The sequence below is a fragment of the Pristiophorus japonicus genome, chromosome 7 (genome assembly GCF_044704955.1).
Source record: "Pristiophorus japonicus isolate sPriJap1 chromosome 7, sPriJap1.hap1, whole genome shotgun sequence".
Taxonomy (NCBI): domain Eukaryota; kingdom Metazoa; phylum Chordata; class Chondrichthyes; family Pristiophoridae; genus Pristiophorus; species Pristiophorus japonicus.
In genome coordinates, this window is record NC_091983.1 from 178,201,307 (window position 1) to 178,219,341 (window position 18,035).

Here is an 18,035-nt window from a genome sequence, read left to right on the forward strand (position 1 = left end):
CATTTTTGTGTTGCTACGAAGTGATGACTGCTCTATACTGATGAAAAAGTGACAATAGACTGAAGAAATATTATATAGTTTGTCTTTTGCTGAACTAATTGCGATACATAACTAATTAGTTTGTATCTGTGATTTGCAAGTTGAATAAATTATTACATAAGTTTAATAATTCTTTAGAAAAAGATGTAGTGCCAGAGGTCTGGCAGATAGCTAATGTAATACCTATATTTAAGAAGGGGGATAGAACATATCCAGGGAATTATAGACCAGTCAGCTTAACATCGGTGGTTGGAAAAATAATGGACACTCTACTAAAGGAGACAAGAGAAGAACCAAAAATATAATAAATGGTCAACATGGATTTCAGAAGGGAAAGTCTTACATGACTAACCTCATTGAATTTGTTGAAGAGGTATCGGAGAGAGTAGACAATGGTAATGCAGTATATGTAATTTATCTAGATTTTCAAAAGGCGTTCGATAAGGTACCCATAATAGACTGATGAACAAAGTCAGAGAGTATGGAGTCGGGACAAGCAGCAGAATGGATAGTTAGCTGACTTCAAGACAGAAAGCAGAGTAGGAGTAAAGGTGGCAGAAGGTGGTGTTCCACAATCATCAGTGCTGTTCACAATTTATGTTAACGATTTAGACTTTAGAATCAAAAACGCAATTTCTAAATTTGCGGATGACACCAAATTGGAGGCGATAGTCAATACTGAGAAGGACTGCAACAAATTATAGGAGGACATCAGTAAACTTGCAGAATGGGCATATAATTGGCAAATGAGGTATTACATTTGGGTAGGAAGAATAAGGAGGCCACTTATTACTTGGAGGGTGCGAGTCTAGTTTGGGGTAGAGGAACATGGGGATCTGAGTACAAATACACAAATCACTAAAAGTTGCAACAGGTTAGCGAGCCTGTATTTAAAAAAAAAAGCAAACCAAGCACTGGTTATTTCTCGAGGTATAGAATCGATAAGTCGTGAAGTTAGGTTAAACCTGTATCGAACCTGGGTTAGACCACACTTGGAGTACTGCATACTATTCTGATCGCTATATTATAAAAAAGATACAGAGACACTGGAAAGGGTGCAGAGAAGATTTACAAGGATGATACCAGAAATGGGAGGGTATACATATCAGGAAAGGATGAATAGGCTGGGTCTCTTTTTTTTTTCTCTTGAAAAAGAAGGCTGAGGGGTGACCTAATGGAGGTCTTTAAAATTGAAAGGTTTTGATAGAGCGGATACAGAGAGAATGTTTCCACTTGTTTGGAAGAGCATAACTAGAGGCCGTCAATATTAAGGGGTGGCTAGACAATCATAAGAACATAATAACATAAGAATTAGGAACAGGAGTAGGCTATCTAGCCCCTCGAGCCTGCTCTGCCATTCAAAAAGATCATGGCTGATCTGGCCGTGGACTCAGCTCCACTTACCCACCTGCTCCCCATACCCCTTAATTCCCTTATTGGTTAAAAATTTATCTGTCAATCATATGTGGGAGAAGGGAATAGAGGGTTATGCTGATAGATTTAGATGAGGAAAGAGTGGAGGAGGCTCGACTGGAGGAGACTCGAATGGAGCATAAACGCCGGCATAAACTGGTTGGGCCAAATGGCCTGCTTCTGTGCTGTACATCCTATGTAATCCTATGTAAATGTTTAGTAGGATCCACATTATAAAGTACTCTTCAAAGCTAACATATATGGTTTTATTCATTCTTAGACTTTGTCATGGCATCAGGCCCTGGGCAAAATACTCCAGGAGCTGGACTAGATACACTCGAAGAAGAAGAGGAGAAAGAACAATTCTTTGCTAATCTCGAAAAGGGAGCCTCCTCTACTATCGACTATTCCAGGCTAAACAAAGAACTGGAATCCACAGACTCAACACTTCTGACTGCTTTGAATCAGTAAGATAATTATCCAGGAAGAATTGCAAAAATTCTCATGAAATTCAGTATTTGGAGTGTTCTCTGTGTCCTTTCACTTGTAAAAGGGGGAAAACTGGAGTACAAATGTCTCCTATCTATTTAGAGGACATGCATGACGATGTGACATGTACCAGATTTTGCAGTAACATTACTGCTTAATGGTGCTTTCCCTTGTTATTGCATATATAGTTATTGGTCCAGTTTTTTTTCCTACAAGACTAATATGTGGTAATTCAGTTAATCCAGCTGCAGAATGTTATAAGCATAATTTATGAGAGAAATTCAGAGGCCACCTCGCCTGTTGGCAACACATTTTAATGAATCAAGCATGTACTGGCCACAACTTCCCAACTATTATGGTTCAAAAGGTGAAATGGCAGAGGTACTGGCCATAATCTTCTAATCCTCCTTGGATATGAGGGTGATGCCAGAGGACTGGAGAATTGCAAATGTTACACCCTTGTTCAAAAAAGAATGTAAGTATAAACCAAGCAGCTACAGGCCAGTTAGTTTAACCTTGGTAGTGGGAAAATTTTGTCCCGGATTATCGTTTCACAAAGCTAACAGTCACTTGGACAAGTGTGGATTAATTAAGGAAAGCCAGCATGGATTTATTAAAGGCAAATCATGTTTAACTAACAATTGAATTTTTTGATAAGATAACAGGGAGGGTTGATGAGGGCAATGCAGTTGAAGTGGTGCAGATGGACTTTGAAAAAACGTTTGATAAATTGCCACATAATAGGCTTGCCCGCAAAGTTGAAACCCATGGAATAAAAGTGGCAGCATAGATACGAAATTGGCTAAGTGACAGGAAACAGAGAGTAGTGGTAAATGATTGTTTTTCGGACTGGAGGAAGATATACCATGGTGTTCCCCAGGGGTAAGTACTAGGACCACTGCTTTTCGATATATACTAATAACTTAGGCTTGGGTGTACAGGGCACAATTAAAACATTTGCAGATGGCGCAAAACTTGGAAGTATAGTGAACCGCGAGGATGATAGTGATAGACTTCAGGAGGACATAGACAGTCTGGTGGAACGGGTGGACACGTGGCAGATGAAATTTGACGCAGGAAAGTGAAGTGATACATTTTGTTAGAAAGAATGAGAAAAGGAAATATAAACTAAAGGGGGTGCATGAACAGAGAGACATAGGGGTATATGTGGGCAAATCGTTGAAGATGGCAGGACAGGTTGAGAAAGCAATTTTATAAAAAGCACTCAGGATCCTGGGCTTCATATAGAGGCATAGGTCACGATTTCCCCTACCTAGGTGGGTCCGTGGAGGAAGAGGTCTGTGGCGGGCCATTGCTGCCTTCAACCACTGCAAGAAAAGATTTTACTGTAATGGGGCTTGTTAAGCCCATCCTGCGTGTTACCTGGGCCAATTTAAAAAGTACAGGTCTGGTGACGTCAGTGCTGACGCGTTTGACGCTGGTATATTTAAAGGGCCATGGCCCCATTTGTTTTCACTCCTGGTTTGGAGACTTTAGATTACCGACAGTCCTTGTTTGTGTGGCAGATGATTTCTCAGAGGGAGAGGGCTGCTCGTCACTTCTGAAATGACTCCCTCCATGTGTTTGTGGAGGGAGTCAGAGTATGCAGGGAGGTTCCCTTCCCTGCCAGTGGGCGGAAGAGACAGCCCCAGGAGACCCAGGTAGCCTGACTGCAGATATCAGAGGAGGTTACTAGCAGGTCAGTGGTGATGCACACCTGGGTGCAGTGCCGCAAGCGCTTCAATGATCTTCTAAGATCAGGAAAAGTGAGTATAAAGTCACACATAACTTCATGCTGCTGTGCCTCTCATCGCATCCCCATCACTCTGCATTCCCAACCCTACTCTTGCATATCTTTACTCAACCCAACATCACTTGCACCTTCACTCATCCTTCTCTTATCTACATTTTCACAACCCCATCTTACTAAGCACCCCTCACCCCTCATCCTAATGCAATCATACCAACTAACAACACACAAGGAGGCAACTTGATATTGCCACCCCACTCCATCATAGTCTCCCTCTAAAGATCTAACCGATCCATTCCTTACACTCATTCCATCACTCCCACTCAATCTTCTCTTTCCCTCCTTGCAGGAAAAGAGAGAGAGAACAGGAGCTGGCCCTGAATCGATGTCAATACTGACGAATGCAGAGGAGGCAGCCCTGGGCATTAGTGGAGCGGTGGACTAACCGGAAATGGGGGATGGAGACAGGAACTTATCAGAACAACCTGGTGATAGAATCAGTTTCCATACAGCTACATGGCATTCATCAGTCACTCGTATGGGAACTGATGTCACGAGAGATTGAATGCTCATCGTGTACATAATGGCATCTGTATGCAATCGGCATATGATATATCTAACTGATCTCTTTACTCTCCCAGGTCCATCAAGACCTCACCTCCCCCCCCCCCCCCCCCCCACTGTCCAGGGGAAAGACCGGGAGGACTCCTCAGAGGAGCCTCCCGCCTCTTGAGGGTGCAGCGTCACCTCAGACGAGGCAAGCCAGCACCAGCGCAGATACGCACACCTCGCTGGGGCCATCGCAAGATGGAGAAGTGTTGTCACCTGATGTCTCACAGCACATGTGAGCGACAGTAGATGGTGGAGACAGGGTCAGCAGTGGAGACTCCTCATCGGAGGGTGCAGGAGTCTCCTAGCTCTGCTCAGCTGGATGCAGACGCTGAACCTCGGGGGCCATCCAGGAAGAAGACGATTCTGGAGCTGCAGGAACAAGTGCAGGAGGCTGACTGGTTTTGCAACCGCGATGACTGCGAGTGCTCAGAGAATGGATGAGTCCATTTCTAACATGAGCACCACCGTGACGCACACACTCGCGACTGTAGCTTCCTCCATGGATAGGATGGTCACTTTAATGGAGGACCTAATGCGCCAGTCGCACGAGCACATGGTCTCTGCAAAATAGTTGGGCCACTATGGTGAATAGGCGGGCATCTATGGAGGATAGAAACCAGAGGCTCATACATGTCCTTTCTAGGAGGGATGTCAGTCTAGACGTGGGTCCTCATGGCCCCACTGATGTGCAGCAACTCCTCTCCAGCTATGTGCTAGCAGGGATGTTCGGGTGGCCCATAAGAGGGATGATGGTGGGAGGGGAAATGGAAGTGGGGGCTCCTCGCCAAGTGATCACACTTCCCCTTTGCCAACCCCTCGGTCAGAGCCCCAGTTGCCTCCTCGGACAGCGATGGCTGAGTCTACCCCTACACGGTCGCAGGAGGAGCAGACTTTGGCGGGGCTCTCACAGGCTCCAAACCCAGAGGACAACTGCCATAGGTGTCTAATCAGCCGCTGCAGGGAACTGTTGAAGCCACAGGGGTAGCACCACGTAGAAGCACACGGAAAAGAAAGATGCTACATAAATAGTCACCCAGGGTCAGGATTAATTTCTCTAGTAATAGTGGTGACAGTGAAAAAAATGGACTGGTCATTTAGGGATGCTTCATGGTGTTGCTGTGGGGTAATACCTACCTGGCTACGCATGTGCCAGCCACATGGCTGTGCTGCATAAAGTTAATTAAACCTGGCCATGGTGAGAACATCCTGGCCTCGCAGGCAGCAATGTGGTCGCGTAATGGTGGCATTTCGATCGCTCTCCCCTCCAGGTCTTCCTCATCCTCCTCTTCCTCCTCTGAAGAGGGTGTGCGCTTTGTGCCTTGTTCCTCATGCAGCGCTAATCCTCGTGCTGCGCTCTGTTGTGCAGGGCGCAGCAGACCACGACTGTTCTGGAGACCTTGGCTGGTGCGTACTGAAGGGCTACTCCAGATCTGTCCAGGCATCTGAAGCGCATTTTGAGCAACCCTGTTGTCTGCTCTATGACACTTCACGTGGAGATGTGGCTTTGATTGTAATGTTCCTCAGCCTCATTGTTGGCCTCCTCAAAGGCGTCTTGAGCCCCGTCTTCAGTGGATAGCCTTTGTATCCAAGCAGCCAGACAGAAAGACTGGAGTGCGAAGAGCTGAGGGACGGTGGACAGGCACAGGATATAAGTCATGGCAGCTGCCAGAGAACTTGGCGCACACATGCATCGTGATCTTCCTATGGTTGCAGACAAGCTGCACATTGAGGGCATAGAAGCACTTGCGATTGACAAAGACTGCTGGGTTGTGATGGGGTGCCCTGATGGCCACATGTGTGCAGTCAATGACGCCCTGCACTCATGGGAAGCCAGTCCGAGTGCATGCTGAGTAACACTGGCTTCATCAGTGGGAAAGTTGATATAATTGGTGGACTTTACAAAGAGGGCATCTGTGGGCGGCTGACTGCGAGATGCCGCAAATCTCTGCTGCAGTTGCCTGGAAGGAGCATGATGCAAAAAAAAGTTGAGGGCACGAGTGACTTTGACCTGAATTGCGTCCCCTGCTGCTGCGTGTTGGGTCTGTTCAGCGTTGACAGACCTAACATTTGGGAAAGGCGAATGGCAGCGGGTTGATAGCGGGGTCCTGCCAAAACAAAATCTGTCACTGTCAAAACAAAATCTTTCCCACCGAGCTGCCACCGATTGTGTTCACTGAGCTCCCGGAAAATTTTCCTCATAGAGTGTGGTATGTATTTATCACCAGATACCAGGGGGCGCCACTGTCTGAGGTCATCGGGCTGCACGCATGTGGCCTGGTATATAAGCGCGGGTACCATGTCACACGGGTTACTTTGGGTGTGAATAAAGTTGGATCAGGTTTACACTCGAGGCAGTTTACAGTAACAAGTCTTTTGAGTCATTACATTTGGCGACGAGGTAACTTAAGAACCTTCGCATGTACAATGGGCACTATTGGAATTTTGGAGAGATTCGCGAATGGTGAGGATTAGGCGGATTTTAGCGACCGCCTGGATCAGTATTTTGTGGCCAACAAAATGGAGGGAGAGGCTGACTTAGTTCGGCGCAGGGTGGTTTTCCTCACCGTTTGTGGTCTGAAAATTTATGGCCTTATGAAGAATCTTCTCTCGCCTTTATGTTCAACGGACAAAGAATATGGGGATTTGTGTGCTTTGGTGCGTGAACATCTTAACCCAAAAGAGGGGATCATCTCACGCTGTCGCTTCTACATGCATGTTCATGCTAAGGGCCAGGATGTGTCGGGATTCATTGCCGACCTGCGACATCTTGCTGAGCCAGGTAAGTTCGGGAACGTGTTGGAAGAAATGCTGCGAGTTTTCTTCGTGATAGGCATTAACCATGATGTGATTCTTCGGAAGTTATTGGCCAAAGAGAAGCTGGATTTGAGCAAGGCCATCGCGACTGCCCAGGCATGCATGACGACTGATGATAATTTGAGGCAGATATTGAAGAGTCGGAGCTCCACGGCAAGTACTGTAAACAAGATTGTGTCGTCGTTTGGCAGAGCTGCATATGGCAGGGCTGACTCGACTGCTTATGTGAAACCTGTAGCTGCTCAAAGTCCGCCAACTGGTGCAAATCCGATTTTCACCCTGTTGGCATTGTGGGGGCAATCATCGGCCTCATCAGTGTCGGTTTAAACAGTATTCCTGTAATGGCTGTTTGAAAGTGGGGCATCTTCAGAGAATGTGCCCACAACTGAGCAGGCATGCTGCCGTTCATCACATTGCTGATGATGACCAGTCCAGTGCTGGCCCAGATACACAACCCGAGGAGGAAGTGTATGGTCTTTATTCATTTGTGGAAAGGAGCAAGCCGATAATCGTTAATGTGAAGCTGAATGGCATGCCTGTATCAATGGGGCTGGAGACAGGTATGCGTCAGTCGATAATGAGCCAAAGGACATTCGACAGGCTGTGGGACACTGAAGCTGCGAAGCCTAAGCTGAGTCCAGTCATTGCCAAGTTACGTACTTACACTAAGGAACTCGTACTGGTGATTGGCAGTGCAGTAGTCAAGGTGTCATATGATGGTGTGGTTCATGATCTACCATTATGGATTGTCCCAGGTAATGGTCCAACGCTGTTCGGCAGGAATTGGCTCGAGAAAATCAAGTGGAATTGGAATGATATCAACGTGTTGTCATCGGTGGATGACACTCGTGTGCTCTAGTGTTGAAGAAGTTTCCTTCTTCGTTTGAACCGGGCATTGGCAATTTTACTGGTGCAGATTCACCTGGATTCTGATGCAAGGCCTGTCATAAGGCTCGATCTGTTCTCTATATGATGAGGAAGAAGGTTGAAATTGAGCTTGACAGACTCCAACGTGAAGGGGTCATATCACCGGTCAAGTTTAACGAGTGGGCCAGTCCTATTGTTCCTATGTTGAAGAGTGATGGCACTGTCGGGATTTGTGGAGACTACAAGGTTACGATGAACCGATTTTCGAAACGGGATCAGTACCCATTACGGAGGCTGATGACCTGTTCACCATGCTAGCTGGTGGAAAGTTGTTCACTAAATTGGATCTGATGTCGGCCTATATGACACAGGAGCTTGTCAACACTTCGCAGAAATTCACCTGCATCAGCACCCATAAAAGGACTGTTTGTCGACAACAGGTGTCCTTTTGGAATTCGTTTGGCTGTAGCCATATTTCAGAGGAATATGGAGAGTCGACTGAAGTCCGTTCCTAGAACTGTCATGTTTCAAGATGACATTCTGGTCATAGGTATTGACACTACTGAACATCTGAACAATCTTGAAGTCCTACATCGTCTGGACAAAATGGGACTCGGGCTGAAACGTTCAAAGTGTGTCTTCATGGTACCTGAAGTTGAATTTCTGGGGAGGAAGATTGCTGCGATGGCCTCAGGCCTACTGATTCGAAAACCAAGGCCATCAAAAATGCACCCAGGCCTCAGAATGTGACGGAGCTGCGTTCATTCCTTGGGCTACTCAACTACTTTTGGTAATTTCTTACCCAGATAAAGCACTTTGTTAGAGCCACTGCACATGCTACTCAGAAAAGGCGACAACTGGATCTGGGGTGTCTCAAGGTAGAGCCTTTGAGAAAGCTAAGAATCTGCTCTGTTCAAACAAGTTGCTTGTTCATTATGGTCCGTGTAAGCATCTTATATTGGCCTGTGATGCTTCATCATATGGGGTTGGCTGTGTACTCCAACAAGCAAATGAATCGGGTAAGCTACAACCTGTTGCGTATGTTTCGAGAAATTTGTCAAAGGCAGAAAGAGCTTACAGCATGGTAGAAAAAGAAGCTTTGGCCGGTGTATAAAAGATGCATCAATATCTGTTTGGTCTTTGTTTTGAACTCAAAACGGATCACAAACCACTCATTTCATTGTTTTTGGAAAACAAAGGGATTAATACCAATGCATCGTCCCATATCCAGAGGTGGGCGTTGACATTGTCTGCCTAGCAGACGGGGCCTTTGTTTAACATCTCATCCGAAAGACTGACCTTTGACAGTGCAGCACTCCCCTGGAAGTGTCAGCCTGGATTTTTGTAATCAAATCTCTGGAGTGGGGACTTGGAACTCCTAACTTTCTGACTCAGAGGCGAGAGTGTTGCCCCCTGAGCCACTGCTTTACAGCATCGCAGTCAGGCCATCTTTCAGCGGGGCGGTTAAGAGGTACCCATCTTGCTGTGGGTCGGTGATTGGAGCGTGGGAAGGTACAGCAGGAATGGCGAGAGATTGTAGAGAGATACGATCGGGACCCGGGAGAGGCATGAGTTCGGGGCCCAGAAGAGGCGAGGGCCCAGGGGCAGCACGGGCCAACCCACACTGCGATATGTGTGAACACTAGGTCTGTGCAGCAGAGCTGGTCTCCAGTCGTCCTGGTTAATCCTTGCCACTGGACCAAGACCTAACTCTGTCAAGCGCGTGTGGTGGCTGGTGTGCAACGATCACCCCACGTTAAAAAAATCCACGCACAGGCATCTTCCACCCTTCAGGAAGTAGTTTGGGATCTGGAATATTAGGTCCTTCATTGAAACACCTGTGAACTCTATCCTTTTTTGGCATGGAAGCAAGTCATCCTCCATTCGAGGGACTGCCTATGATGACGACGACGACGACCGTCGTCATGTTATTCGTCATAGACCTGGCACTGAGAATTGTGCCGATGCACTGTGTCGTCTGCCGTTGCCCACAGCTGAGGTGGAGACTCCTCAACCTGAAGATCTACTGTTAGTAATAGATGCTTTTGAGAGTGAAAGAACACCTGTCACTGCTAAACAAGTTAGGATCAGGACCAGCCATGACCCTATTTTATTGATTGTGAAACGTTGTGTCCTCAGTGGTGATTGGTCTGCAATACCTATGGAAATGTGTGATGAGACCAAACCTTACAACCATCGCAAATATGAACATGTCCATTCAGTCAGATTGTTTGCTTTGGGGTAATCACGTTGTTATGCCTAAGGAAGGCAGACAAAAATTTGTACGTGAACTACATAGCACTCATATTGTCATGATGAAAGCCATTGCTAGGGCTAATACTTGCATGCAGCAGAATCTCCGTTGAGTCTTTGGTCGTGGCCATCTAAACTATGGTCGAGGATCCACATCGATTTTGCGGGCCCTTTCCTGGGAAAGATGTTTTTTGTCGTGGTGGATGCATATTCAAAGTGGATAGAATATTATTATGTCATCCACTACGTCTCCAACTACTATTGAGAGCCTTTGTGTCATGGTTGCTACTCATGATTTGCCTGACATTGTTGTGAGCGACAACGGATCTTGCTTCACAAGTCTGGAGTTTCAAGAGTTCATGAAACTCAATGGTATTAAACATGTGAGGTCAGCCCCATTCAAACCTGCTTCTAATGGTCAAGCAGAGCGTGCTGTTCAAACGATGCTTCAAACGATCAAACAGAGTATGAAACGTGTAACTCGGGATTCGCTGCAGACTTGCTTGTCCTGTATACTGCTCAGTTACCTCATACGCTTACTGGGGTCTCCCCTGCTGAAATATTGATGAAGAGAAGTCTCAAGACCAAGCTCTCTCTTCATCCCGATTTGAATGATCATGTTGAAAACAGACGTCAAAGTCAGCAAGAGTATCAAGATCGTGCTGCTGTGTCACGTCACATCTCTGACAACGATCCGGTTTATGTACTGAACTATGGTCAAGGTCCAAAGTGGATTGCCGCTACTGTTACAGCCAAGGAGGGCAACAGAATGTTTGTTGTCGTTCTCAAGAATGGGCAAACATGCAGGAAAAATATTGATCAGATAAAACTGTGGCACACGGATGAGGAAGATGCAGTCAGTGACCAACCAACCAATGTTCATTCATCAGAGGACTTTGCTGTCATTATTGAAACTGGACTTCCAGTCCCTAATGTGGTCATTACCACTCCCATCAGATCAATTATTCAGCCTTCAGTCACAACTGACTCAGAATTCTCGCCTAGAACTGAAGTTGAACTGAGACATTCAACGCATGAGCGGAAAGTCCCAGACCGTCTTAATTTAAAAAAGACTGATATTAAGATCTTGAAAGAGGATGTTGTTATGTATTTATGCGTGGGGGCACCAGACACCAGGGGGGCGCCACTTTTGAGGTCTTCGGGCTGTATGCGCGTGTATGCGGTCACTGGTATAGAAGCGCGGGTACCATGTCATGCGGGTTACTTGGGCCGCAAATAAAGTTGGATCAGGTTTACACCTGAGGCAGTTTACAGTAACAAGTCTTTTGAGTCATTACATTCATTGCAGAGTGCAAAAGTTATGATAAACCTTTATAAAGCATTGGTACGGCCTCAACTGGAGTATTGTGTCCAATTGTGGGCACTGCACATAGGAAAGAAGTGAAGGCCTTCGAGAGAGTGCAGAAAAGATTTGCAAGAATAGTTCCAGGGATGAGGGACTTCAGTTATGTGGATAAACTGGAGAGGTTATGGTTGTTCTCCTTTTAACAGAAAAGTTTGAGAGGAGATTTGATAAAGATGTTCAAATTCATGAGCGGTCTAAACAGATTAGATACAGAGAAACTGGAAGAATAGTCAAGAACCAGAGGACACAGATTTAAGGTGATTGGCAGAAGAACCAAAGATGACATGAGGAAAAACTTTTTTTGCGCAGCGAGTGGTTAGGATCTGGAATGTATTGCGTGAAAGGGTGGTGGAGGCAGATTCAATCGTGGCTTTCAAAAGGGAATAGGAAGGGGAAAAAAAAATGCAGGGCTACGGGGAAAGGGTGGGGGAGTGGGATGAGTTCAAGTGCTCTTGCAGAGAGTCGACATGGGCTGAAAGGCCTCCTTCTGTGCTGTAACCATTCTATTCTATGGTGGGCAGAGTGAGTCCAAATTTCTGAAATGTGTTGCTGGGGGTGAGAGACTCCCTGTTCAGAATTGTAAAATGACTTTTTAAATCACTGAATACTAACGTTTCAGTTTTAAGGATTCAGTTGCGCTAAAATTAGTTGCTTACAAAAATCCATTGGTGTGTATTCATTTTAAAAGGAATCTTGAGAATGTTTGTTTTAAATCTGATTTTGTTTTTTTTTACCATGTTGTGGATATCTGATTCTATCCTGTACACGGTAAGATGCAACTGACTAAACCACTACACCAAGGCTCTTACTAAACTTTAGTTTAAAAAAAATAAGTGAATCTGTGATAATAGAACAATGCAAATTTCTATTAGAACCATGAACTGATGTGGACAAATGCACAGAGAAGTTCAATGATATAAGCATTCAAATAGTATCAGTACAAGGCATTGATGAAATATTGATGATGTGGTAGATGTTTGTTTCCAATTTTGAGAGGATAGACATATGCAGGAGTAGCATTTTACCTTTTGATTTTATTTCTAGAAATGAAGACAGGCTCGAAGCGTTAGAGGGTAAGGAGACAAATGAGGAGGATGAGTCAAGACCTAAAAGTGTCACAGGTAATGTTATTAACAGCTTTGGGCAAGAATAAGGCACATATGCCACATGTGACTGAAACTTCTTTGCAACAACTACAAACAAATTTCTTGTTTTTTGCTAATTGCTTCTGAAATCAATGTATATTTTTGTTCTTTTCATTAAAAAAACACACGTTCGAATTTCATTGTTCAATAGTAATATAACTGGGCTCTTTTCACTAGAACAGAGAAAGTTAAGGCAAGATCTGAAAATTATAAGGATTTAGTTTAGGTAAATAGGAAAATGCTATTTTCACTGGTCAGAAAGCATAAATTTAAGATAATCACCAAAAGAACAAAGGTAGAGGTTAGGAGATTTTTTAATGCAGAAAGTTGTTAGGACATGAAGCAGCGTTAGGAATAGAAATGGATAAATATTTTTTAAAGAAAAAATTAAAAGTTGTCAAGAAAGAGCAGGTGAATGAAACAAAATGGATAGTTCTTTCAGAGGTGGCACAGGGGCAATGAAACAAATGGCTTGCTTTTGTGGCTGCAAGGTTCTATGAAATCAAAGTTTATACAAACTGTAGAAATCCCAGTAATTTTCAACAGTAACTATAATGTCTCTTTTACATTGCATAAGTGCTACTTGAAATGGTTCTGCAATGTGCTGGGCTTACCGAACTTTGGAAATCTGTCTTGTTTACAGTGCGGGGTTGATTTCATATTGCTGGCAGATATACTGTTTAATACTGTACATATATATATATATATATCTTTGCACTGTCGTAGACAGGCAGAGAAGGACACCTAGACCAGGAATGCAGTAGAAAACATGAAAAGCAAAATCTACGTTTAGGACTAGTTTGGACTGGGGTGAGGGGTCTGTTACATCTACATTGTTGCATAGCGAATAAATTCACGAATTTGGCCAGGACTTAGCAGGAAAATGAAATGCATTGCCATTCTGAACAACATGTTCAGATTCTGAGTTGTTTATGTAATTCTTCAATGTGACGTACGTGGTCACCTTAGAAGTACAAACTGCTGAATGCACAGTCTCAATTGTAAGTTAATTTTTCAGAGAATACTGTAGCTTGTTTATAAGTTGCTTGCATTAAATATTTTTGCAATAAAAGGAAATTGGAGTTTCTCCAGAACTAGAAGATTATAGCATTTTGTGGCTATTGGAAATGTAAATGTTTTGGAATGTTCCAGATTTCAGGTTAGGATATTCAGCTGGCTACATTTCAAGGATACTGTTTTTTTTCAACCATGTAAATTGGGTACTATTCTGTGGTTCTACAAATCCTTTAATTGTAAAACATCTTGATTGTTCTAAATTTGTTTTCAGATGTATGTGCAATATATATCTGTATTGAAAGGTGCCTACAGAATTAATATTGTGTTAAACTTTGGAATTCAGCTTCAAGACACTACAGTGAAGATTTTGAAGATGATTCTGATAAGTTTGGAGGTGAAGAATTTGGATCAGATAATGACAATGACAAGACTAAGTATATTCTAGAACACGAAGATGAAAAGGAGATCAAAGAACAGGTAATCATTGAGTAAATTTGACTCTTGTTATGAAGAATAGTAATATAATTTGATTTATGTCGGGCGTAAGCCTTTTTTAAGAACAAATCTGCTTGGAAATGAAAGACTCAATTTATCAATGGCCAGGCTTTAGCCCAGTATAGCAAGATTCCTCTTCTGTGAAACAGGTAGCTCAACGAAGGATCCTTGGGCTGATGCCACTCCAGTATGCATGCTCTCCATTGCTTCCTAAGAACATATAAAATATGGCGTAAGAGAAGACCCTATGGCTCATTCGTCCAGCTTTCAACATACACGCTGTACAATTCCTGTTGTGAACCTTTATCCAATGCACTAGATTTCCTAAGGGAGACAACAAACCCGTAAAAGTTCCAAGATCTAATTGAATGGCAGAACCGGTTCAAGAGACTTAATGGCCTACTGCTGTTTCAATTGGGCTCAATTTTCCCCAGTATTTGTGCCGGTTTTTTTTGAGCAGGCTGCTTTTTTTGGCCTAACTTAAAAATCCCCAGTTTCCCCAATCAATTTGCACCAGCTTAACTCCGTTACGAATTTTTTAAGTCAGTTTTTTGTTTCAGCCAAAGAGGGTGTAACCAGCCACCTATGCCATTTCTGACCATTTAGGGAAGTTTGTCCAGCTGAGAGTTACTCCAGTTCTGATTAGGCCAGTGTATGTGGGCTGTCCTGAAAAACCTTCCCTAGAGTTAAGGAAATCGGTGCAGGCAAGGAAAGCGGCGCAGCAGATGCCCGGACACACTGAAAGAATTGAAAAACCCATAGCAGCAACTTACCTCCAACCCTGCACGAAGGCTGTCTGGTCCCATTCTCGGTCCCTGGTTCACACACAGTCCGGTCCCTGGTTCGGGGTGGGGTGATGGGGGTGCGGGTTGGAGGTGGAGAAGGGGGGGGTGGGAGGGGAGGGGCGGGGTGGGAGGGAGGTGGAGAGGGGGTGGGGGAGAGAAGAGAGAGAGACACACAAACTGGCGACTGAGAAGACCGGACAACCTTCGGGCGGGGTTGGAGGCAAGTTGGTGCTATGTGTTTTTCAATTCTTTTAATGTGTTTGTAGGTGGCTGTATGCTTCTCTTTGCAGCCTCTGCTCGCATTGTGTCCCTGGTTACCATGGCAGCCCGATCTTTTTGGCGCAGATCAAGGCTCCACCCCCAAAACTAAAGGTCAGGTTAGGCCACGCCAAAATAAAGAGATCCAATGGGGAAACTTAGAATACTTCTGCCGTTCTTGGGGCCCCAAAAAATCGGGTGTAACTCTTCAAGTACGCCAAAAAAATGCTTTGGGGAAAATTGAGCCCTATGTTTTGAACTTAAATCACTGATGTTTCTCCATGATTCCTGAAGGTAATCAAGTAAAGTTTCAGGATATTAATCCAACCTTACAACCCCTGACTAGTTACATTGCACCGATGATTCAACCATGGACTCAGTAGCAAAGGAAACATTGAGAAATTTGTCTCTGTTCATTATTAGAATCTTTAATCCTGTATTTAACCAGTAGGTTGTTTTTTAAAGGAAATAATCAGGACACCATTAACTGCTTTTCTGGGAATTTGTTCCAAAAATACATTGCACTGTAGGGAAACAAGTACTTTTTGTACTTATTTCCTCTCTGATCACTAAACAAAATAACCTCCTTGCTTGTCTCTCCTCCTTTTCAGGGCCAGCATTATATCCCCTCTCTATCTTTTTCAGTGCAGTGAAAATAAGTTAAACAAAATAATTAGTCAGTTCCATGTATAGAAGCCCTATTAATTAAAGTTATTACAAAACAAAATTCATGGAGGCCAGGGGTCCTTGAAACTGGGTACTTACAGTTGAGTCATCTTGTCAGTATTGGTTAAGGAGCATATTACAGTGCTAGAGAGAGAGGATGTCGTGGAGGGGTCAAGGACAGAATTTATTTGCTTAGTGTTGAGAAATAATGGAGGTACCATTACATTACTAGCTGTATTCTATAGGCCGCCAACGAGTGGGAAGGATATAAAGGAGCAAATTTGCAAGGAAATTAGAGAGATGCAAGAACTATAGAGTAGTGATAATGGGGGACTTCAACTACCTAATATAGGGTTCAAATTTCCCCAGGAGTTGCCCGCTTTTTTTGAGCAAGTAGCTTTTTTGGGAATAACTTAAAAATTGCAAATTTCCCCATTTAAGTTGCTCCTGTGTAAGTTTTTTTTTTAGTTTTGTTTTTTTTTTCCTCCAAGGGGCGTTACCAGCCACTTGCGCCTTTTTTGGCCGTAGAAGCAAATTTGGCCAGCTAAAAGTTACTCCAAACTAACTTGGGCCAGTGTATGTGGCCACTTTTGTAGGCACAGAAAAACCTTACCTACATTTAAGAAATCAGTGCAGGTAGCCAGAGATGGGCGGGGGGGGGAAGGTGAGTTCGAGGATGATAAAGCACTAAACACCTTCGCAGCATCAGCACAACATCACAACATCATCAAAAATAAATGAAAGAAAAATCAGCTACTGAAAATGGAACAGTCCTGCCTTGCCACCTGCAGAACGCACCGGCTAGCCCTTCGGCTAGGTCTAGGGGCGGCAGGCTCGCATAACTGTAGGGGTGATGGATGTTTTCTTTTTATAAATAAATGTGTTGTGGTGCTAATGGAACATGATTCAGTTTTAATGCAAAATATCTTTTATTGGAAAATTTACAATGCACTTCCACAACAAGAAGAACAACAACAGCAAAGAAAGGCTGCACCCATCTCTCACCCACATATTGGGGAATGTGCACTTCCTCATAGGGATGGTGATGGTGGTGGGCGGGGTTGGGGGCCCGGCTTTGGTCTCAACGGAGGCTGGTGTGGGGATTGTAGTGGGAGTGGCATTTAATTGTCCGGGCTGTGTGCCCTTATTGCAGCAGCTAGCTCCCTCATGGCCTCTGCCATCGATTTCACTCCCTCTGACATGCCCACCCTCAGTTCCCGTCTCAGTGCTGATATTTCTCCCGACTGTGTCGCTACCTCATCGCGCACCCCACTGATGGTGGCCACGAGTGATCGGGTCAGGGCATTGGTCTCCTCACCCAATGACACAACCTGATGAACATCTGATGAAGGCTTCATCTCAGGAGGGCCTGGTCGGCTTCTCCTTCCCCTTGCCATGGGTCTGCCTAGCGGCACCCCTCCAGTACGAAGTGCAGGCTGGGACGGTGGGGCCCTGGGTGTTCTAACCTGCATTTCACCACCGCCACTGAGACCCGCAACCTCGGAAGGTGTGAAACCATGGAATGTCGTAGCAGAGTTCATGGAGGTGTCTGGCAAAATGGTCCATATCACAATCAGCATTCTCCCATGAACACATATCCATGGACCCCTCCTCCCCCACCCGCCTTGGTCTGGAGCGCACACATCTGGATCTTCTTGTGGATCTTCAGGGTTGTCGCCGCCTTCTGCAAAATACAACAGAACAGTCAAATGGTTAGCAGCACTGAGGAGGCAGGATGGGTGGCATGAGTAGTCTCACGCGTAGCAGGCCAGTCAGCAGGTTGATTTGAAGGGCGAAGATGCATTTTCATGACTGAACCTCATCCTCGTGTGTGGGTCCAGCTTGTGCAGAACTGATTCTTTTCTGCAGGTACGACTCAGCAAGGCAGCGACCCTCTGTTTTAGGGGTGTTAGTTGGTGCAGATTTGGCGGCCCTTCCCCTGTTCTAATTCTTGCCCTTTTGTTGTGGGCCAATTTCTTCTTCAAAGATGAAAATATAACTTGTGACACATGGTGCGCTTCTGATGGGTGGGACATATACAGATGGTCACAGTTACAATTGCAATT

At 44.7% G+C, this 18,035-nt stretch overlaps 1 protein-coding gene across 1 annotated transcript in view; it reads left to right on the forward strand.

Annotated features, from left to right (window-relative positions):
- The window catches only part of cep162 (centrosomal protein 162), a 222,779-nt gene that overhangs the window by 16,255 nt on the left and 188,489 nt on the right, over positions 1-18,035 (forward strand). Inside the window, exons 6-8 of the mRNA XM_070885594.1 lie at positions 1,733-1,919; positions 12,648-12,724; positions 14,109-14,242. Of these exons, the coding sequence (XP_070741695.1) occupies positions 1,733-1,919; positions 12,648-12,724; positions 14,109-14,242 (398 nt within the window). The remainder of the gene's footprint in view (positions 1-1,732; positions 1,920-12,647; positions 12,725-14,108; positions 14,243-18,035) is intronic.